The 24,164-nt window shown below is 47.6% G+C and overlaps 1 protein-coding gene across 8 annotated transcripts in view; it reads left to right on the forward strand.

The window, feature by feature from the left end:
* The window catches only part of khdrbs2 (KH domain containing, RNA binding, signal transduction associated 2), a 337,966-nt gene that overhangs the window by 170,271 nt on the left and 143,531 nt on the right, over positions 1-24,164 (forward strand). For 6 of the 8 annotated variants that reach the window (XR_013547249.1, XR_013547247.1, XR_013547248.1 and 3 more), the window contains exon 4: positions 2,037-2,186. Coding sequence is in view for 4 of the 8 variants with exons in the window: in XM_078399014.1 (XP_078255140.1) it covers positions 2,037-2,186 (150 nt within the window). In the remaining 4 variants the exon portion in view is untranslated. The remainder of the gene's footprint in view (positions 1-2,036; positions 2,187-24,164) is intronic. The other 2 variants (XM_078399015.1, XM_078399017.1) reach the window with 1 other exon arrangement.

Raw genomic sequence — 24,164 nt, forward strand, 5'->3', positions numbered from 1 at the left:
GACAATTTACAATTTCTACCGATGCCAATTAACCTAATTACAGGTATGTCTTTGGAGTGTGGGAAGAAACCGGAGCACCCGGATAAAACCCATGCGGTCACAGGTAGAACGTACAAACGCTGTACAGACAGAACCCGTAGTCAGGATCAAACCCAAGTCTCTGGCTCTGTAAGCAGAAACTCTACTACTGAGCCACCTTGCCCCCTACTGCCACTGTGCCGCCCTACTAATTGTTTTCCTGCTCCAAGTTGCCTCTTCGTTCACCGTTAGTATTAAGTATTCTGGCAGTTAAAGCCCAGAGGAAGGTCAGGCATGGTGCAATGCTGTCACATTCCCCTGTTCACTCGCTGAGACGATCTGAGGCCGAGTTCCCATTGCACTGTTGTTTACATGGGAATCAGGGCAAGTGACAAAGCACTTCAGAAAGAAGGACTCAGTGCGAAAATAGTGATAAAGAGCGCCAAAAACATCAAAGTCCCTGATTGTCGTCTGATATACCAAATCAGATCTTTATTATCAGTGGCCACTTCTTCTGCCTCGTCAGTTCAAGGATTCGATCAGCAAATTCCACAGGCGTCTTAAATTCCACATTATAACACCCTTTAAAATCTACCTCCCACCAGGACTTTGGATAACTGCACTAATCTGTTATCTTTTCACATAGCTTTCAACGTTTAGCTTTCATTCGTATAGTTTCAGCTTACAATGTTTGGAAGCCCTCCAGAGAAATACTTTACACCTGTCAGTCTTCCCGCTGACTGGATAACACGCCACAAAAAATTTTTTCACTGTTCCTTGGTGCGCGTGACCATGAACTAAACTGCTTTACATTCTCATTAGGATGGGACATCCCATTAACACCTTCAGAGAAACGTATCTTGATTTTATCAAACTTCTCCTCATGAGTACCATGCTGATCTTGGCTAGATCTTTTCCATTTCATCCTTGATAATGACATTTCAAAAATCAAATATTATACTCCTAACCCAGACTATTTCACGTACATTATTCTGTAACTCTTCATCCAATAGTAAACAATCATTTTAAAGTGTAATGACATTATCAGAACTGCTACAAGTAGTTTTCCTAGAACATTTTTCCAAAAGATGAATTGGATATAACGTGAATGGAGGAATGCTGTTTGTATTACACTTGCTGAATTAAAGGGGCATGTTGGTCGGCGTGGGCGAGTTGGGCCAAAGGGTCCGTTTCCACGCTGTATGAGTCTAATTAAACTAATGGGAGAACGCGGCGAGAAGGGTCTCGACCCCAAACGTCACCCACTCCTTCTCTCCAGCGATGCTGCCTGGCCCGCTGAGTTACTCCAGCAGTTTGTGTCTATAATGGGGGAACAAAGCTCCATGAGCCCCCTCAACCTCAATGATGCTGGGCTCCAGCATGCAAGTGCAAAATGGTGGAGGATCTATCTTCAGACTAAAGGGCTGCAAGGGTGACCCATTAACCGACTCCTGAGGTCCCATTGGAAAACCCATTCACCTGCCAACAGTAAACGCCTCTGAAACAGATTACCGTGCAATCTATCATTGGTCTTGCATTAGTCTTTGTAAACGGTGCCATAATATGGCAACTGTTCATTTGTGGGTTGTGCAAAATAATTTCACTGTGCTGTGCATAGGTGACCATAAAGAACCGTTGAACCATTGAAATTGATCACCACATTGCCCACACTAGAAAAGTGACAGCTGATGGTCTGAGAAGTGTTCTTGGACTGCATGGCTGAAGCATAGTGCCCACAGCCAACAAGTGACCGTTTCCGTGGCCATCGTTTTTTTTTTTGCATTTCTTTCATTCATTTGTTCTATATCTCTCTATATCACCGTCCACATCTCTCATTTCCCTTTCCCACCCGACTCTCAGTCTTAAGAAGGGTCTCGACCCGAAAGGTCACCTGTTCATTTTCTCCAGAGATGCCGCCTGTCCCGCTGAGTTAATCCAGCATTTTGTGTCTTTCTTCGGGGTGAACACGAGTGTTTCCTTTTCCTTTTAAAAACCTCCCTTAATTTTTGTTCTTTGAGCAGGAAGAAGAACTGAGGAAAAGTGGAGAGGCCAAGTATGCACACTTGGGTGATGATCTACACGTGATGATCGAGGTCTTTGTCCCAGCGGGAGAGGCCTACTCACGAATGAGCCACGCACTAGAGGAGGTGAAGAAGTTCCTGGTGCCAGTAAGTTCCCCGGCCTTTAAACATCTCACATTCTCACCTCTGCGGATACCCGAAGCTGCCTCGCTGTAGTGTAGCGATACAACAGTGGTGAATCTGTGGAATTCATTGCCACAGACGGCTGTGGAGGCCAAGTCAATGGATTTTTTTAAATGGTGGATATTGACAGATTGTTGATGAGTACGGGTGTCAGGGGTTATGGGGAGAAGGCAGGTGAATGGGGTTGAGAGGGAAAGACAGATCAGACATGATTGAATGGCGGAGTAGACTCGATGGGCCGAATGGTCTAATTCTGCTCCTATAATTTATGCACTTGTGAAGATGGAAACAGGCCCACTGTCCATGCCGACCTTCGATCACCCGTTCACACTAGTTCTATGTTATCCCACTTTCTCATCCACTCCCTACCCACCAGGGGCAGTATACAGAGGCCAATTAACCTACAAACCTGCATATCTTTGGGATGTGGGAGGGAGCCGGAGCACATGGAGGAAGCCCACATGGTACAAGGAAAATCAGCAAACTCCACGCAGTCAGCACCTGAGGTCAGGATCAAACCCGGGTCTCTGGTGCTGTGATGCGGCAGCTCTACCAGCTGTGCTGGTGTGCATCTCCCTCCTTGTGAAAACAGTGGGGATTAAATGTGGCACGGTGGCGCAGTGTCAGCGCTGTTGCCTTACGGCGCCAGAGACCCGGGTTCAATCCTGACTGCAGGTGCTGTTGGTACGGAGTTTGCACGCTCTCCCTCGGGGGGCTGAAGTGCCTGTTTTCATACTGAATCTCTCAACTAAGCTAAAGTAAAACTTCCATTCACTCCCCTAATCCTCCAGTTTCTACCACCCTTCCACACCAGAGGCAATTTATGGGGACGACTAACCAGCCATCACAGGTCTTTAGCACGTGGGATGAAACCGGAGCATCCGGAGGAATCCCACGCGGTCACAGGCAGAGCGAGCAAACACCACAAAGACAGCAGCTGGGGGTGAGGATTGAACCGGGGTTGCTGGAGCTGTGAGGCAGTGGCTCTATCATCCGTGCCACTCTGCTGCCCCATATCTGTTGACAGGAAGCAGCTCATGGAATAAGAGCAATGTCTGAACCAGGGCTGTTTGGGAATGTACAGACATAATCTACTCTTCCTGTGGACACGAGGGCAAGGTCCTGGTGTTGATTATTTTTTTGTTGTTGCTGGTAGTCCTTGTCTCATATTGAAATCCATTTGTGGGGTCATCTGCATTTATTTCCTTCACTTCCTGTGATCAACCTCCACACCCCCGTGTCCGAGGAATGATGAATGATTCTGCTGCGAAAATCAATAGCGCTTGGGTGTAATTATTGACTCTCTTGTTTGGGAGGGGGGGCTGAAGCTGCATCCTTGACATACATAATAGTGTCGAAAAGGCCGTTCAACTTGCTGTCACGTGCTGGCCCTCTGAAACAGTTCTCTCTTCACTCTACGTTACAGCATCCGATCTTTACTCTCCCAAGTGTACGTGACCTATTTTCTGAATAATTACAACTGAATCTGCTTCCACCACCCATTAGACTTCCGTACATTCTACGTCATAACAATCAGCTGTATAAAAAAGTATTAAATTCCTCCAGAACTCAGCTTCGGCCCTTTGGCAGTGACCTTACATGCAGATATGGTTATCAGTACTCCTACCTGTGCGACTAATTACTCCTTGCTTATTCTATCAAATCCTTCTGAACAGCTCTGTTAACCTTGCTGCTGCCATCTCTCATCTTCTCTTCAATGAACAATATTATTCTCTTGGGTCTCCCTCTCAGTCCCCACAACCAGGCACTATTCTAGTTACTTTGCTGTGCAGTTTCTTGCAAACCCTTAACCTGCTCTTTAACCGAGTGTGTGGAAAATGATTTATTCACAAAATGCTGGTACAAATCGATTTATTCACAAAATGCTGGAGTAACTCAGTAGGTCAGGCAGCATCTCGGGAGAGAAGGAATGGGTGACGTTTCGGGTCGAGACCCTTCTTCAGTCTGAAGAAGGGTCTCGACCCGAAACGTCACCCATTCCTTCTCTCCCGAGATGCTGCCTGACCTACTGAGTTACTCCAGCATTTTGTGAATAAATCGATTTGTACCAGCATCTGCAGTTATTTTCTTATACTACTGTGTGGAAAATTAAACGAGTTACTTTTACTGTAACCTTGGCTGCAGGTAACAAGGTTTCCATGCCTGTGTCCCCTGCTTGTCTATTAATAAAGCCACCATTTCCCTATGCCAGTTTGAGAATCTTCTCAATTTGCCGTGCACCAACACCTCACAAGTCTTGTTGTTTAATATTCTATCTTTTCGTGAGCGTGGCTTCTCTCTGCCACTATTTTGCAACACGTCCCTTTAAGCTGAAAATGCTGAGGTTGATATGTTATTTATTTTAATGCAAAATTAAAAGGATACATGCCTACTATTTGAAAAGAGAGTTAACTCCAAAAACATAACTACGAAGAGCTGGTGGAACCAAAATGTCACCTGTCTATTCCCTCCGTAAATGCTACCGGATCCACTGAGTTCCTCCAGCACTTTGTGTTTTGCGTAAATGAGTTGTTTTTATTTTGGTCCTTGCTTTGGAGCATTTTCTCTTGCACTCTGGTCTAATTTCCAATCCCACAGTCTCTGCTATGCAAGAAATGGGGTAAGGAGTGAATTATTAGGAATACAATTGCGAGGATCCCATATGCCTACTGGAACAAAGTGAAAGCATGGACTCTTAATGTAGGACAGTCTCCAATAGGTTTGATGATTTTGGGGGAAACTCTTTTAACCAAGGAGTGTTGTGCATTTGGGACCTGCTGCCATGTGGAATGAGTGAGGAGAATACTATGAAGAGGAAGATGGGTGGGAGGAAGGAGTAGAAATGTTGCAATAGCTGGTGTTCAAAGGGTTAGGATGGACCCATTGGGCTTAATGGCTTTTCGTACACTGTATCCAGTCAAAATAGCACTTGCATTCACAGTCGTCAGCAGCGAAGTAACTTACACCCAGAAATTAGCAATCGATATTGCACGTGCACCAGATTTAATCCTTGATGTCCCTTGTGTATTACTTCCCATTATTTCGCTTCTCACAAAACAGTGAGTGAATTTAAATGAGGTATGGCAGGCGGAAAGAAATGTTCATGGTGCAGACGTTCTTGAGTCAGCATTGGCTTGACCATTGCACTCGTGACCAGACAGGGTCTAAGTCCCTCTCCACCATCGCTACGGTGGTGTACTGGCATATCAAAGTACTTGTAATCCATAGCCCTGCACTAATGATCCAGAGAAAATTAATTAAAATAGCGTCGGGGAAAAAAATCAATTCTGTTAATTGGATAAATGTGGAATTAGAAAGCTTGCGGCTGATGGAGCCCAAGGAGCCACCAACATTTTACAACATAGAAACATAGAAACATAGAAACATAGAAACATAGAAAATAGGTGCAGGAGTAGGCCATTCGGCCCTTCGAGCCTGCACCGCCATTCAATATGATCATGGCTGATCATCCAGCTCAGTAGCCTGTACCTGCCTTCTCTCCATACCCTCTGATCCCTTTAGCAAAAAGGGCCACATCTAACTCCCTCTTAAATATAGCCAATGAACTGGCCTCAACTACCTTCTGTGGCAGAGAATTCCACAGATTCACCACTCTCTGTGTGAAGAAATGTTTTCTCATCTCGGTCCTAAAAGACTTCCCCCTTATCCTTAAGCTGTGACCCCTGGTTCTGGACTCCCCCAACAAGCCGTGTGGTTAACAAATAGTTCTAGACTCTGGGACAGTTCCCATTGATGTAAAGGCAGAGAGCAAATGGAGAACGATAGATCAATTGGCCTGACAGGGAAAGTACCGGAGTCTATTATTAAGGAAGAGGCAGCAGGGCACTTACAAAATAATAATACAAGTGGGCAGAGTCGGCACGGATTAATGAAAGGGATATCAAGTATGAGGGACAAAATGTGTAGGAAGGAACTGCAGATACTGGTTTACACCGGAGATGGACACAAAAACTGGAGTAACTCAGCGGGTCAGATAGCATCTTTATAGAAGAGGAATAGGTGACTTTTCGGGTCGAGACCCTTCTTCAGACTCTAGAAGGATCTGAAGAATGGTCTCGACCCAAAACACCACCTATTCCTTTTCTCCAGAGATGCTGCCTGACCCATTGAGTTACTCCAACATTTTGTGTCTGTCTTCAAGTTTGAGGGATCTGCATGGGTGTTTTGAGATTATAACCAGTAGAATAGATAAAAACAAACTAGGTGATGTGAATTCAAACTTTAAGAAAGTCTTCAACTACGAGATTAATGAACAATATCAGGGTATATGGTTTTGGAGGTATTACTTTGACATAGAGTGAGGATTGGGTTGTGGCCATAAAGCAGCCAGAGGAATGAATCTTTAGTGCCGGAAGGCTATGATTAGCAGAGACAGCAAGGTGCTGATGATATAAAACAAGGTGGCAATGTGTAGGAAGGAACTGCAGATGCTGGTTTAAACCGAAGATAGACACAAAAAGCTGGAGTAACTCAGTGGGTCAGGCAGCATCTCTGGAAAGAAGGAATCGGTGACTTTTCGGGTCGAGATCCTTCTTCAGACAGAGTGATGTGGCAATGTGGGCTGCGAGGGGAATGCAGAGAGACTTCAGGGAGGCTAAAGGAGTGGGAAAGGACATGGCAGGTGGAAAATCATGTGGAAATATGTGAGGACATCCACCTTTATATATTTAGACTTTAGAGATGCAATGCGGAAACAGACCCTTTGGCCCACTGAGTCCGGGCCATCTAGCAATCATCCCTACACACTCAAGACAATTTACAATTTTACAGAAGCCAATTAACCTAAAAACCTGTACGTCTTTGGAATGTGGGAGGATACCAGAGCACTCAGAGAAATTCCACATGGTTACAGGGAGCACGAACAAACTCCATACCAACAGCACCCATAGTCAGGATCGAACCTGGGTCTCTGGTGCTGTAAGGCTGCTGTGGAAGAGATTAATTTAGAGGGAAATGAAAGGAAAATGTAAAGCGGAGACTTCGCAGGTTTGCTTGAAGAGACTTTATTGCGTGATATCGTGGAGAGATGGCAGCAGTTAACTGCTCACCAGTTCTCTTTCCTCACAGCAGAATTAGTCGGCAGTTATACTGTGCAGTAAACAAACATTTTTTTTTCTTTTCGATACAACTATACGAAAATATACTTCGTCCTGTTATTACTATCTACTACATGGGTACCAATTATTTCATTAGTCATAACATACTTTTTGTTCATGTTAATCTTATTCAACAACAGATGGTTAATACAAGTCAAACATAATACAAGGGCATCTTGACATTATTCTATCTCACCTTTTAAGCGGACTGTGCCACCATCCCTTCTGCGAGCCAATCATAAGCCCCCCATTTACAGTAACATTTCTATGCTACTAGTGGTAGGGTAGTGGTCTACTGTAACTTCCCACAGAGGAAAACAAGCTTCCTTATCTCCGTCTACTCTTTCATGTTTACATTTACCATCCACCCTTCAACACGTTCCTAGACAAGAGGTAATACGTCTAATCTTACTTTGCTGATTCCCACGAACCTCTTCTGCACCTGGTTAACGAGAGATGCCAATTGCCACCTCCGCACACCCTTTCGTTACCTTGTTCAATTCCAATCAAAATGAAGTAAGAAAGGATTTTAATATTTTCTTCCACAGCTGCCCCACTGTGCTGCCCATTGTGATAACATGGAAAGTGGGAGTACTATTTTAAATGGTATGAGATTGAAGGGTGATGCTGCTTACTGGGGCATGGGTATCCACGATACAGGTAAATCACTGAAAGTTAACAAATAGTTTGTGCAGATAATGGCGGAATACCACTTCTGCTTCATATATTGAGGATAATCTTTAGAAAAGGAAAGATGTTCTTATCTGAATTACATTGAAGGGACATAAGAGCCCGAACAGAACTAGGGATTTGAAAGGGAGCCAAGGAGTAAAACAACAGAGCCAGGGAGTAACAACGGAGTCACAGATTAATAATAGAACCAGGGGCAACAATGAAGCCAGGCCTTAGAAACGGAGCCACAGTGTAAGCATGAGCTACTGAGTAACAATGGAGCCACAGAGTAACGATGAGCCACAGAGTAACGGTGAGCCACGGAGTAATGGTGAGCCACAGAGTAATGATGAGCCACAGAGTAACGATGAGCCACAGAGTAACGGTGAGCCACAGAGTAACGATGAGCCGTAGAGTAACAGTGAGCCACGGAGTAATGATGGAGCCACAAAGTAATGATGAGCCACAGAGTAACGATGTGGTGCAGAGTAACGGTGAGCCACAGAGTAACGATGAGCCGCAGAGTAATGGTGAGCCACGGAGTAATGATGGAGCCGCAGAGTAATGATGAGCCACAGAGTAACGGTGAGCCACGGAGTAATGATGGAGCCACAGAGTAATGATGAGCCAGAGTAACAACGGAGCCATGGAGTAATGTCGAGGGCAGGAACTAACAATGGAGCCTTGGGTCATCACCACAATAATTCTGCAGAATATAAGTTGCTTTGAAAGAAGTAAGGAGAGCTATTAAGCCCAAAGTAGTAAAATGAATGCCACATCAGAATACTTTATCCCTTCTTAAATCCTTCCTCGATTCAATTAATTCAACCAGTTACTTTGTCTCATTTTTACGTTAAACCAAAGCTTAAAGCTCGTGGTGAAACCTGTTTCGGTCCAGGCTGGGGACATCCCTGGAGCTTGGCCTATAAGGCCGGCTGTTCCAGCCGCCTCAAATAGTCCAGCACCTTCATTTCTCCTGAGTCCAGTATTCCTTGATCTAATCAATTAAAGTAATGGGGTGGCGCAGTGGCACAGTTGGTAGAGCTGCAAGTGACCGGATTCGACCCTGCCACTGAGTGCTGTCTGTGTGGAGTTCTCTCTGTGACTAATAGAAACAAGGAACTGCTAGTTTACCAAGAAAAGACACAAAATTCAGAAAAGGGCCCTGACCCAAAACATCACCTCTCCATGTTCTCCAGGGATGCTGCCTGACCCACAGAGTTACTCCAGCATTTTGCATCTTCCAAGTGCTCTAGTTTCCTGCCAATTCCTGAGGACATGGGGGTTGATAGGTTGGTTGGCCTCTGTAAATTGTCCCTGGTGTGTAGGTGAGGGGAGAACTCTGCACCCATTGTTTGCTCTACCCATTGTACCTGAGTTTAGCCTGATTGTACTTCTGTATAGTTATTCTGTATCTAATTTGATTTGATAGCACGCAAACAAGTGTTGCAACTCATAGTTTTATTTGTACTTAAGCGGAGGTGACAATAAGTGCTATCGTCTTCACAGTCTGGTCGCGGTCTGCCTGGAAGGCAGCGACCGGCAGCGTACATAGTCAAGGTGGGAGTGAAGATCCGAACTGGATCGTGTGTGGAAGCTGCAGCATGCATAGTGAATGTGATGCTATATATATATAGTGAAGGTGAACGAGCATGCACAATCTACATCCTTCCTCTCAAGGAAAGAATACATAATAAAATAAAGATACAGTAGTCGCCGTGGCTCTTATAATATATATCACCGCTCATTTGCGACTAACATAAGTACAGGTAAACTGATATTGACAAAGGCAGTCCGAACGTAGCCCGTTGAATGTCACTCAAAGTTCAAGTGTTAGGCCTGGTACTTCACGGTCGGCCGGCAGGCACGACCTGCACGTGTATGGTACAGTCCCGCTGGAGACGAGACCGATGGAACAGGCCCCAGAGAGTGCGGTGACATTGCTGGCGATAGGATGGGAGACAATGGCGGGAGGTGAGGTGGCGAGGCCACAGGCGAGGCCGGAAGGGCTGACAGACCGGGCAGCGGAGGCATAGGCAGGCCGGTGTCCCCAGAGGGGTGCGGGTGGGTTGAACTTGAGTGGTCGGGGAGGAACAGATGTGGTGCCGGTTCGCACACTGGCAGGATGTGCTGTCGGTTGCGCCTGTCAATTCCGCCGTCGGCTTCGACTAAATACGAACGAGGCTCGAGCGCTGGCCGAGATATCACCCCCAGGCGGTCTTGACCCTTTTCGGTTCGTAGGCGGACCACCTGACCGTTAGCCAGTGGTGGCAAAGGCCTGCTCGTCTTGTCGTACCAGCGTTTTTTGATGTCACATTTCCGTTGCAGCTGGGACTGAACATCAGATGGAAAGCGAACTTGTGGCTCCAGTGTATGTTTAGCAATGGGTAAAGTGGTTCTTGTCTGCCTGGACATTAAGCGTTGCGCGGGTGAACCAAGGATCGGATCGCGGGAGATGTTCCGCAGGTTTAGTAAGTCGAGGAAAACGTCTGATCCCGCTCTGCGGGAACGTTCCATTACCTGCTTGGCACTCCGGACGGCACGCTCCGCTAGCCCGTTAGACTGAGGGTACTCGGGGCTACTAGTGATGTGGCAAAAGTCCCAGCGTGCAGCAAATTCTTTGAATTGGAGGCTGAAGAATTGGCTGCCGTTGTCGGAGAGTAGGCGATGAGGAGCCCCGTGGACGGAGAAATGGCGTGCAAGCTTCTGGATCACTGCCGCGGAGTTGAGGCTCGGGAGCAGATCGATCTCGAACCACCCGGAGTACGAGTCGACTATGACTAAGTACCGCTTCCCATTCCACTCAAAAATGTCAGTTGCCACGATGGACCATGGGAGGTCAGGAACCGGGTGTGGAAGGAGCGGCTGTTTCTGCTGGTGCGGCGCCAGGCTGTTGCACACCGCACAGGACTCTACTTTTTGACGAATATAGTCAGACATTCCAGGCCAGAAGAACAAGCTCTTAGCTCTCGAGATCGTTGCTTCTGTGCCTGGGTGTCCCCCATGGATGCTGTCGAAGTACTTGCCATGTAAGGAGGCAGGAATCACAGGTTTGTGGCCCTTTACGACAATACCACCCTGCAGGACGAGCTCGTCACGGACAGAGAAGAAGGGCTGTAAGGCAGCCGGCAGTCTGTTCTGCTTGACCGGCCACCCATGTCTTATGACAGAGGATAGTGCTAGGAGGGTGTCGTCGGCGGCAGTCTGGGCTGCCAGGTCCTCCAGGCAGGACGAGGGGACGTAGGAGACCATCATGACGGCAAACTCGTCTCCTGACGAAGGAGAGCCGCAGGTTGCCCGCGGAGCTCGAGAAAGGGTGTCCGCCAGGTGCATGTCCTTGCCCCCGCTTGTAGACTAGAGAGATGTCGTACCTCTGAAGCTGCAGCATCATCCGCTGGAGCCGCGCAGAGGCGGCGTGTATTGGCTTGCTTACAATGCTAATGAGTGGCTGGTGGTCTGTTTCCATCGTGACCTTCTTGCCGAAGATAAAATCATTGAATTTTCTGCAAGCGAAGACGACCGCTAGCAGTTCTTTTTCGATTTGCGCATATCGTTGTTCGGTGTCTGTCATGGTACGAGAGGCGTAGGCAACAGGTCTGTGGCCGTCACCGCTGTTTTGAAGGCAGACGGCACCCAGTCCATACTGCGAGGCATCGCAGGACAGCGTGACAGGCAGCTTGACATCGTAGTACGCGAGAGTGGGGGCACAAGACATCTGTTGTTTCAGAGTGTCGAACGCTCTCTGTTGCTGTTCATGCCAGCCCCAAACAGTGTCTTTGTGAGTTAGTAGGCGTAAAGGGGCAGATATTTCACTAAACTTCGGGATGAATTTTCCCAGGTAGTTGACCATCCCGAGAAAGCGCTGCAGACCGGTCACATCGGAGGGCGCTGGCAGTTCGTTGATCGCGATCTTTTTAGATGGATCGGGTTTGAGACCGGCGCTCGTGAATATGTGGCCCACGTAGTTGACTTCGCTCACCCGGAATTTACACTTAAGTGGGTTGAGCTTGAGATTGACCTCTTTGGCGCGGTCGAGGACTTTCTTCAGATTCGCGTCGTGGTCCTCGACATTCTGACCGGCGACGAGGATGTCGTCAACCACAATCGAGCAGGGGTATCCGGCAAATAGCTGTTCCACGGTGCGTTGAAACACCTCGCTAGCTGAGTTTATGCCGAAGGGCATACGTAAAAATTTGAAACGTCCAAACGGTGTACCAAAAGTGGTCAGGTTGGAGGAGTTGTCATCTAGCGGAATCTGCCAGAAGGAGCTTTTTGCGTTGAGGACGGAGAAAACTGTCGCCTTGCCCAGTTGCGCTGCGACATCTTCCACCGTGCGCATGGGATAGTGTGGCCGTTTAATGGCGGTGTTTAAATCCCTGGGATTAATGCAAATCCATATCTCCTCCGTGTTTTTTTTAGAGGCAACCACCATGGTAGAGACCCAGTCTGACGGGTCCGTGACAGGGGCAATCACTCCCAGATCCACCATCCTGTTGAGTTCACTCAGCACGCGGTCCCACATAGCATGGGGAATCCGGTGGGCGGGACGGACGACCGGTAAGACCTCTGGGTTGATCGTGATCTTGTACGTGACCGGAAGCTTGCCGAGCTTGTCGTTAAAGAGCTCACCGTACTGCGAGAGGAATCGCTGGGCGGGGGCGTGTGCGGAAGCCAGTTGATGGACCACCGAGTCGAAGGCAACCAAGCCTAAGTCGATGCAGGCAGCAATGCCTAGCAGGGAAGGAGTGTTTTCCCAGACAACCAAAAAAGACAGTTTGTGAACCCGGGACGCTAGCTGGCACTGCAGCTCAACAGTTCCGACGGGCTTGATTGAGCCCCCTCCAAAGGGAAGCTGTGAGGCCATGGTTGGCTTGATGTCCTTGGCATTACGAATCCTGTGGAGCTCTGATAAGGTGATAACGTTGCAGCGAGCCCCTGTGTCGAGCTTTGCAGTAACAGGCACTCCGTTAATGAGGAGGGTGACCATGGGATCGAGATGTTTTGCAGATGGGTCTGATAAGGAATGTATATTGATATTCAGTCCGTCGATAGCAGCTAGGTCATGCTCATTAAACACAGGGAGTGGTGCAGGTGCTGCGTGGGACGGCTCTGGCTGTAGCAGATGATCCGACTGTTTTGTCCCGACTCTGTTCCCACGCGAACGACAGCAGCGGACAAAATGGTTTCTGCGTTTGCAGTAATGACAGACTTTCCCAAATGCAGGGCTCTGCTCCCGAATCCCAGCGTGTGAGCCCCCACAGTTACTACAGTTGTTGATGTGACCGGCACAGGATCTGCCGGGCACTTCAGAAAGTGGGCGTTGAGCACGGCAACATTCACATCAAACGCAGAGTGGGGTCCCGGCCCCAAGGATTTAGTGTGTGAGGCAGTTAGCTCAGCAACTCGACAACGATACTCAGCCACCTCTAGGGTGAGGTCAGCATCACGTAGTAGTTCATCACGCACCTTGTCATCAAGGATGCCACAGACCAGTCTGTCCCGAACGAGACTGTCACACAAATTGTCGAACGCGCACCGGCTGGCAATATATCTCAGGGAGCTAATGTAAGCTTCAACAGGCTCACCTTGCTTCTGGTTGCGAAGACGACCGCTAACAGTTCTTTTTCGATTTGCGCATATCGTTGTTTGGTGTCTGTCATAGTACGAGAGGCGTAGGCAACAGGTCTGTGGCCGTCACCGCTGTTTTGAAGGCAGACGGCACCAGTCCATACTGCGAGGCATCGCAGGACAGCGTGGCAGGCAGCTTGACATCGTAGTACCAGGTACCTGCCCGCCAGCTTGACATCGTAGTACCTGCCCGCCAGGTTGAGGAGAATAGCAGCACGAGTAGCTGGAGGTGCAGCATGATGTGCTGCCTGAATATAGATCCTGAAATCCTCCTCGAAGATGCGCCAGCGTTCAGCGAGGTCGCCATCGAATACGAGTGGGTCAGGCTTGCGAAATGCTCCAGCCATAGTGAGACAGTAAATCAAAACAAACTAAGCAAAAAAAACAAGACTGAAGTAGTGGGTCGAGAAACTTCTGACACCATGTTGTGTATTCATGCCAATACCCAAGAGTTGCAACTCATAGTTTTATTTGTACTTAAGCGGAGGTGACAATAAGTGCTATCGTCTTCACAGTCTGGTCGCGGTCTGCCTGGAAGGCAGCGACCGGCAGCGTATATAGTCAAGGTGGGAGTGAAGATCCGAACTGGATCGTGTGTGGAAGCTGCAGCATGCATAGTGAACGTGATGCTATATATATATATAGTGAAGGTGAACTAGCATGCACAATCTACAGGAATGAAGTTTAGAAGGATAAGGGGGGGCCTCATTGAAACTTACTGAATAGTGAAAGGCTTGGATAGACTGGATGCGGAGAGGATGTTTCCACAAGTGGGAGAGTCTAAGATCAGAGGCCTTAGCCTCTGAATAAAAGGACGTACCTTTGAAAAGGAGACGAGGAAGTATTTCTTTAGTCAGAGGGTGGTGAATCTGTGGAATTCATTGCCACAGAAGGCTGTGTAGGCATCAACTGATATTGTTAAGGTGGAGATTGATAGATCCTTGATTAGTACAGGTTATGGGGAGAAGGCAGGGGAGTGGGGTTGAGAGGGAAAGATGGATCAGCCATGGTTGAATGGTGGAGTAGACTTGATGGACCACATGGTGTAATTCTGCTCCTATAACTTATGAACTGTAAATGGGTGCCTAATATCGGCACGGACTTGGTGGGCCAAATTCTCCTGTTTCAATCGTCGATGACTATAACACATTTTTTATGACATGATAATTTAATTCTTGGTTTAATCAACCTCTCCAGGCTGTGTTTCTTTGATTCTTGGACAGTGCGGGACAATCCTGGATGGTTGGCGACCCACAATATTTCCGTAAATAAAGATTAAATCAGATTACCCTGTAATCTAATAATGTTACACTGCTATTGATTTCTCTTTATATTGTAGTGATAACAACATTTAGCCTTTGCCTGATTAGTAAGGAGGAATAAATCAATTTAGACACAAAAACCACTGAACTGCTGAAGTAAGATTGAACTTTAAGCGATGGTCAGAGTATAAAACCTAATTAAAAGACACTCTGGCACAGAGTATTTCAGTCGGTTGATAAAAAGTGCTATAGAAGGAAATGTGGATTTTTGGAAAGCAAGGGATTAGTAGGGAAATTTGTGGAGTTATTCTTGGAAATTCCACTTAGCAGAGAAGCAACAGGAGTAAAAGCATACATAATGTAGCAAGTTTAGGGGAATCTATTGGAGAAAATAACTTGTTTGAAGTGAAATTACAGTATATATCAAGGGAATAAGTGGGTCAAAATTCAGAAGTTGTGAGTCTGACTGCGGGTACTGTCTGTACGGAGTTTGTATGTTTTCCCCGTGACCTGCGTGGGTTTTCCCCGGGTGCTCCGGTTTCCTCCCACACTAAAAGACGTGCAGCTAATTGGCTTCAGTAAAATTATAAATTGTCCCTGGTATGTGTAGGATAGTGTTTATTCACAAAATGCTGGAGTAACTCAGCGGGTCAGGCAGCATCTCGGGAGAGAAGGAATGGGCGTCGTTTTGGGTCGAGACCCTTCAGGGGGGCGAGACAAAGGATAGTGTTAGTCTGCGGGGATCAATGGTCGGCGTGAACTTGGCGGACCGAAGGGCCTATTTCCGCGTTGTACTCCAAACTAAAACTAAACTAAACGAAACTTTTACTAGGAATGTGCGGATTTCCACGGGGAAGGAGGTAGGGGTAAGATACCTGGCATTTCTGATTTATAACAGTGATGATCTTGCCTCTAGCTGCCAGGGTTCTAAGCAGGAATTCCCTCTGTCAAGTTCACTGCCTCGCTTTCCCCCCTTTAAGGTACACTTAAAGCCTTCCTCAGTGACCACCCAACCAACGATCCCCCGAAGGGACACAATGCTCCTCTCAGCTGCATCCACCTATCACTTGCCTGGCTTTGTCCTGCCCCCCCCCCCCCCCCCCCACCTCTCTAGCAGAATCAAGGGATATGTGGAGAAGGCAGGCACGAGTTATTGATTGTGGATGATCAGCCATGATCACAATGAATGGCGGTGCTGGCTTGAAGGGCCAAATGGCCTCCTCCTGCACCTATTTTCTATGTTTCTTCCAGCTTTCTTCCTCCTCTTGCAATCAGTCTGAAGAAAGGTCCCGACCCTTGCGGAGATGCTGCCTGACCCGCTGCGGCCCCAGCACTTTGTGTCTTTTTCATTGTCATAATGAAGGTACCTTGTAAATGCAAGACACTGCTGTCACAAGGTGAGAGCGTTGGTTCAGATACTTGGGAAGCCCCCTCGCCTCCTTGTTGCATCGATGAACCAGGCTCTTCATTGTTAGCGTCAGCCTTGCTTCAGAAGGAGTTCTGTAAGCGCACTGGCTTAGTATTCTCTGCAGAGGCTGCACTGCAAAATTATTCTGTCGGCTGTAAAACACTTGGAATCATCCAAAAGGGATGTAAAGGGATTTTGTTTTAAAAGTGAAAGTCTTTATTTTTTATTATATACGACTGTGACATCTGCTGTTTGCTTTTTTATCAACCCCTTTGACTTGAGGAGTAAATTATAAGTGAGATCACACTCATTTAACACCCTCCTCGGAACAGCTCTGCCTGGATCGAAGATATTGGAACACTGCCTGGAGCCTGCAGAGACTTTCCCTCTTGCCTTCTTCCCTGAAACCCAGCAGCTGCAAAGGTTGGAAATACAAGGGACAATTTCTGGGGATACCGGGGATGGGCCAAATGCCCGCAGGTGGGACTAGTGTGGATAGGGCGTGTTGGTTGGCGTTGGCAAGTAGGGCCGAAGGGCCTGTTTACATTCACTATGACTCTACCCAACAAGGTTCTGATGAAGGCAGATGCTGGGTAATACAGTCCTTCACTCTGTCTGGAGCCACCTTTACAATCTCCACCTGAGATTTCAACCATCCTTTGCCTCCACAGATGCTGCCTGACCTGCTGAGTTCCTTCAGCAGCTTGTTTATTGATTCAGAGAGATCTGGGTATGTATGCAGGTGAAGTGCAAATAGTGAACGCACCGGTGAAAGCAAAAAATAAGGAAGCCAAATGGTATCTTAATCTGTACAAAAGTAGAAACAAGGAACTGCAGATGCTGGTTAATACACAAAAGGAGATAAAGTGCTGGAGTAACTCAGCAGGTCAGGCAGCATCTCTGAAGAACGTGGACCCTGGTGTTCCCACTGCTTTCCCTCCCCACTCACAGATGCCTTGCATCCAGTGCTGTCTTCCCACTCACGGGGCCCCAGTTCCCGGATACCCTTCCCACTCACCGAGAGAGGAGATGAGTCATTCTTCTGGTGTCACAGGGAGGAGGTGAGTCAGATTTTTCTAATAGGATGGGGATTGACAAGTTGCCTTGAGATTGGGGTGGTTGAGCTGGAAGTGGAGCTGCCACTGAGTTTCAAAGACAACACTGAAACCCTGAATGAGCTGGAATTATGTAAAAAGTCAGCATGTCACAAACATGTTTACAACAGTAAAATTCCACTATCACCCATGATCACTTCCCAGCCTCCAGGGCCCTGGAACCAGTCCCCGCTTCTCACACACCCTGGTGTTTCCAGGCTCTCTTCCCACACTCTGGAGCATTCTCCTGCTCTCTTTTAATTCAGAACAGCCCTATTTCTACACTCGCTTTAAACTGGCCCATATTGCTGCACTCCCTTTGAATGTAGAAACAGGGAACTACAGATGCTACACAAAAGGACACAAAGTGCTGTGGTAACTCAGCGGGTCAGGCAGCATCTCTGGTGAAAAGGAATAGGTGACGGAGTCTGAAGAAGTGAATTAAAAAGTGCATCAATAATTCTGGAAAATCCACCGGTGCAACACCACCAAAGTCCCAAGCATGAGGGTCATCAGCTTTTTACTGTAGGTTCCAGTGGATAACCACCTTTGGCTGCCTAATGGAAACCTGACCAGCAGGATCTTCATATGTCGGAAGGAACTGCAGATGCTGGTTTACACCAAAGGTAGATACAAAATGTGGAGTAACTCAGGGGTTCAGGCAGCATCTCTGGAGAGAAGGAATAGGTGGCGTTTCGGGTCGTGATGTCTGATGACTGAAGAAGCATCTCGACCAAAAACATTCCTTCAGCAGTATCTTCAGCCACATTGTATAGAACCCGTCAGTGGCTGGCATTGCACAGGATGCGAGATGCTTGCTTCTGCAATGCTGCTGCTGCCACGGGTTTGCCTGTGGTGGCGACCTGTGTTTGCAGAAGCACATCGTATCACCTCAAGAAATAATTAAAGCGTCCTTCAGAGCCAATCATCCTTCTGGGGTTGCGAAGGAAATGATTTATTGGATTACGGATGGTTTCATTTACAGTCTTTGAGACAACATTAAGGGCCACAAGGGAGAAACATTACACCTCCCACTGTCTATAATTATTTTTCTAATATTCACTGCAGCCTCGGCGAAATGACAACAGTGCTAATTAAAAGTTGGGTACAATCTGCGTGGGGCAAGGACTATAAGAGGTTATTCTAACCCTGCGTTACTCTAGCTTGTTAAAGTCTTTATTCAGAGGGAGGGTGGTAGAGGGACCACCTTTAGCTTGTGTTCGAAGCTTTAGCTTGTGTTCGAAGGCCGTGGTTTCCAAAGGGGGAGTTGTGAGCCCCGGAAGGATCACAGGATGATTTTTAAAAACGGGTTGGAAAATTAATTCTACTCAGGCCCGCGCGGAAGAGACAGAGAGTACCAGCCTGCTGTGCAGCAACTCAGCTGCTGTTCAAATAGAGCATGACACAGCCATACCTTGTGACTTCTAAACCCAACACAGTGTGCGGCCACCTACTCATTCAACGGGCACAGCGTGGAGGGGAGTTCCTACTGGTATCAGTGGTTTGATTGCACCTTCCATTACCTTCACAGTTTAGTTTAGTTTAGTTTAGAGACACAGCGCGGTAAACAGGCCCTTCGGTCCACCGAGTCCGTGCCGACACATTAACACTATCCTACTCACACCAGGGATAATTTACATTTATACCAAGCCAATTAAGCCAGGGATGCTGCCTTGTGGCCCAGTGCCATAGTGAGGCCCACCGGAAATTGGAGGAACAGCACCCCATATTTCGCCTGGGCAGCTTGCAGTCCAGTGGTATGAACATCGACTTCTCCAACTTTAGATAGTTCCCCTGTCCCTCTCTTCCCCTCCCCCTTCCCAGATCTCCCACTGCCTTCCTGTCTCCACCTATATCCTTCCTTTGTCCCGTCCCCCTGACATCAGTCTGAAGGGTCTCGACCCGAAACGTCGCCCGTTCCTTCGCTCCTGAGATGCTGCCCGACCTGATGAGTTACTCCAGCATTTTGTGAATAAATACACATCTACACATCTTTGCAGTGTGGGGGGAAACCGAAGATCTCGGAGAAAACCCTCGCAGGTCACGGGGAGAACGTACAAACTCCGTACTGGCAAGCACCCGTAGTCAGGATCAAACCCGGGTCTCTGCCGCTGCAAGGCAGTAGCTCTACTGCTGCGCCACCGTGCTGCCCAGTTAACTAGTTATTGCGTGGCTTAGCTGAACTATTTGGTTAAAGTACGTTGCCTGAAACAGTCTGAAGAAGGGTTTCAACCCAAAACGTCACCCATCCTTTTTCTCCAGGGATGCTGCCTGACCCGCTGAGCTACTCCAGCACTCCGTGTCCATGTTCTCCAGAGATGCTGCCTGACCCGCTGAGTTACTCCAGCACTCCGTGTCCATGTTCTCCAGGGATGCTGCCTGACCCGCTGAGTTACTCCAGCACTCTGTGTCCATGTTCTCCAGAGATGCTGCCTGACCCTCTGAGTTACTCCAGCACTTTATGTCTATCTTTGTCTGAAACAAAGTGTGGGATCTGATTTGAGTCATAATCATACAGCCCAGAAACAGACCTTCCAGCCCAACTCGCCCATGCAAACGAAGATGTCCATCTATGCTGGTCCCATTTGTCTGCGTTTGACCCAAATTCCTCTAAACCTTTCACGCCCATGTACCTTGGCCAATGGTTACGGTAAAGACACACAGTGCTGGAGTAACTCAGCGGGTCAGGCAGCATCCCTGGTGGACATGGACAGGCGACATTTTGATGCGGGACCCTTCTTCAGACAAACTGTAGCAAGGAGGAGAAAGCTGGGAGAGAGGAGAGACGTGCCAAAGCCTGGTAGGTCTGAAGAAGGCTCTCGACCCGAAACGTCACCCATTCTCTCTAGAGATGCTGCCTGTCCCGCTGAGTTACTCCAGTGTTTTGCGTCTATCTTCGGTTTAAACCAGCATCTGCAGTTCCATCTTACACAGGTACTCGGTGGATACAGGTTAGGCCACTGAGCTCCATTTTGGACAGCAACCATTTTGCTAATGGTCCCACTGCATTGAACATCTTTGTGACATGGCACTGGAGCGTTTTAACATGATAATGTCCTCTCTCAGAGCCAAATTAGAGGGGAAATGGAGCCTGTCAGAGGGTGACATGATCTTAGTTCAAGTTTAGTTTAGGTTAGTTTATTGTCACATGTAGTGAGGTACAGTGAAAAGCTTTTGTTAGGTGCTAAACAGTCAGTGGAAAGACAATACATGATTACAATCAAGCCATCCACAGTGTGTAACTGTACATGATAATGATGTGAATTACGTTTAGTGCAAGATAAAGCCAGTAAAGTTCAATCAAAGATAGTCCGAGGGTCTCCAATAAGGTAGGTAGTAGCCCGGGACTGATTTCTAGTTGTTGATAGGGTGGTTCAGATGCCTGATAACAGCTGGTAAGAAATTGTCTCTAAATCTGGAGGTGTGCATTTTCACACTTCTATACCTCTTGCTTAATGGGAGAGGGGAGAAGACGGAGTGACCGGGGCGAGACGCGTCCTTGATTATGCTGGTGGCCTTGCTGAGGCAGCGTGAGGTATAAATTGAGTCAATGGAAGGGAGGTTGGTTTGTGTGATGGTCTGGGCTGCATCCACAATTCTCTGCAATTTCTTGCTGTCTTGGATGGAGGCGTTCCCAAACCAAGCTGTGATGCACCCTGATGAAATGCTTTCTACAGCGCTCTGTAGAAGTTGGTGAGAGTTGTCTTGTGATATCACCTTGTAATGGAGAGGAAGTGCTGGTTTCCCACTCTGGGGGGGGGTTACTTGATTAAAAAACCATTGCAGACACAGTTTCACCCGCGCTAAGTTGATTATCAGTCCCTTTGTGCTCAAACGAAGCACCAGGCAATCCAATTTCTCAGCACGTAGACCCAGAAACATTATATCAGCAGCTATTAAATGCACCATCTGGTACTGGGAGGGCTCTGGGAGTTCTGCACATTTAACTTGTGAGTGCACACTCTACCTCGTGCAATCAGGTTTGATCGAATAGCAGCAGTGGAGCGCACTGTGCCTTCTCTGTCAATGAGTAGATGCCTTTAACTGCCCTCTTTTCCTGAAAGCAACATGTGCAGTTTATATACCAACACTTGCCGCAGTTCCCTTCACCCCTGCAACTAGCCTACATTGCCCACTTAGCGCGGCCACTTAAACCAGTCGAATGTGGTGGATGGCTTTGAAGACAGATGGCTTTTGGACCAGGATTCTGGAATAGGAGACAAAGACAGTTTGATGGGATTGAGGTGTTATATGGTAGACATTCATCACTGGGTCCTTTTTCCTTGCTCTGGGGAGGTAAGAACAGTGTGCTTACACTATTTCAGCAGTGAATAGAATCCACTGCTGCTATTCGATCAAACCTGACATTTTCTTCCCAGCTGTGTCAGGCAACTGAACCATCCTATCACCAACTAGAGCGTGCTCATGAGCTAGTATCTACCTCATTGGAGACCCTCGGATGATCTTTAATGTGGATTTTATTGGACTTTATCTTGCACATTATTCCCTTTATTGCGTATCTATCTGTACACTGTGGATGGCTCGATTGTGTCCATGTATAGTCCTTCTTCTGACTGGTTGGCACGTAACAAAAGCTTTTCACTGTACCTCGCTCGGTACATGTGACAATAAAATAAACTTTGCTTTTTCTCTAATTTTTCTCTATTGACCTATTTGCAAGCAAGGTACCAATCCCACTCTCGGGCACATAGTAAAGGTCCCATGGCGCTGTTTTGTAGAGGAGTAGAGTTCTCCCTAGTGTCCTCGATCTGTCTCGCAAATGCCGGCAGCGGAAAAAGAAAACAAATCATCTCATTTATATAACCGCTGTTTCTTGGGAACTTGCTGCATGACAAAGTCTAGTATCTCCACTTTGTCTTATTTCATTGAAAGATACAGTGTGGAAACAGACCCTTTGGCCCATCCAGTCCATGCCGACCACTGATCGCACTAGTTCCACGTTATCCCACTTTCCCATCCACTCCCTACACACTAGGGAGAATTTACAGAGGCCAATGAACCAATAAACCCGAGTATCTTTGAGACGCGGGAGGAAACCAGAGCACCTGGAAGAAACCCAAGCGGTCACGGGAAGAATGTGCAAACTACACACAGACAGCAGCTAAGGTTAGGATCGAACCAGGGGCTTTGGCACTGTGAAGCGGCAGCTCTACCAGTTGTGCTGCCAGGCCGCCCTACCATCTTCCTCCAAAGACAGCGACCTTTGACTAGCAAAGTGGGGTTTAGGTTGTTGATGCCTCAGTGGAGGCAGCAAGGGTTGTCATCCCCTCTCTGTGGTGTTGCGGTGCAGCCTGGGTAAACTTGACAACTGGACGGCTGCCGTTTTAGCCTTAACAAAGCTGGGGCATTGAAATACCTCGATGTACACCAGCAGAACGGCTGGGGCGTCACAGTGGTAGAGTCGCTGCCTTACAGCACCAGAGACCCAGGTTCGATCCTGACTACAGGTGCTGTCTTTACGGAGTTTGTACGTTCTCCCCGTGACCTACATGGGTTTTCTCTGAGATCTTTGGTTTCCTCCCACACTCCAAAGGCGTACAGGTTTGTAGGTTAATTGGATTGGTGTAAATATAAAAATTGTCCCAAGTGTGTGTAAGGTAGTGTTAATGTGCGGGGATCGCTGGTCGGTGCAGACTCGGTGGGCAGAATGGTCTTTTTCCGTGCCATATCTCTAAACTAAACTAAACTAAACATACTCCAAAAACGGACAGGTTTGTAAGTAAATTAGCTTCAGTAAAATTGTAAATTGTTCCTAGTGTGTAGGGTAGTGCTAGTGTGTGATGATCGCTGATCAGTGCGGACTCGGTGGGCTGAAGGGCTTGTTTCCGCGATGTATTTCTAATGTCTAAAGTCAGAAGCAGGAGTGTTGTGCCCTGTAGCTGGGAGGCAGCAACGTGCAGCAGCCACGCGCTGCCTCAGTGCTTCAGTTTCATGCCCTCATGGCTGACCTATCTGCCAACACAGGCATCGGGCGACCTGCCAAGATGTACTGGCAGCAGGCTGCCCGGAGAAAGGAAAGGAAATATACTCATGAGTCCCTCTGCTGCCAGCCTTCTCTGCAGGCATCGGGCACGTGGTGGCAGAGCAGCCTGAGTCACTCACCTTTCGTTGGTTCGGTTTAGTTTATAGTCACGTGTACCGAGATACAGTGTAAAGCTTTTTTGTTGCGTGCTATCCGGTCAGCGGAAAGACTACACATAATTACAATCGAGCCGCCCTCAGTGGACAGATACAGGATAAAGGGAATAACATTTAGTGCAAGATAACGGCCTGTAAAGTCCAATTAAAGATAGTCTGAGGGTCTCCAATGAGGTAGATAGTCCCTGTTTCAGATTCCTGGCCCAAATCATCGTTTGTCTATTTCCCCCGCAGATGCTGCCTGACCCGATGAGTTCCTCCAGCACTTTGTGTTTATTTATAGAGTGCAACATGCGGGGAAAGAATTTTAAAGATTGCTTAAATGTACATTTGTGCTTAAGATGATTGATCAGTCTTTGATGCTACTCTATTCAATTTACACTAATACCATTCTCCCCACGTTCCCATCCACCCCCCCCCCCCCTCCCTTGTTTCTAAAAATTAACGACACATTTAGGGCATGTTTCCAGTGGCCTATTGATCTACCAATTAGTACAACTTTGTGATTTTAGCTTTAGTTTTAGAGATGCAGCATGGAAACAGGCCCTTTGGCCCACCGAGTCCGCGCTGACCAGCGATCAGCCGCACACTAGTTCTATCCT

This window comes from Rhinoraja longicauda, chromosome 5, assembly GCF_053455715.1.
Source record: "Rhinoraja longicauda isolate Sanriku21f chromosome 5, sRhiLon1.1, whole genome shotgun sequence".
In the NCBI taxonomy this organism is placed as follows: domain Eukaryota; kingdom Metazoa; phylum Chordata; class Chondrichthyes; order Rajiformes; family Arhynchobatidae; genus Rhinoraja; species Rhinoraja longicauda.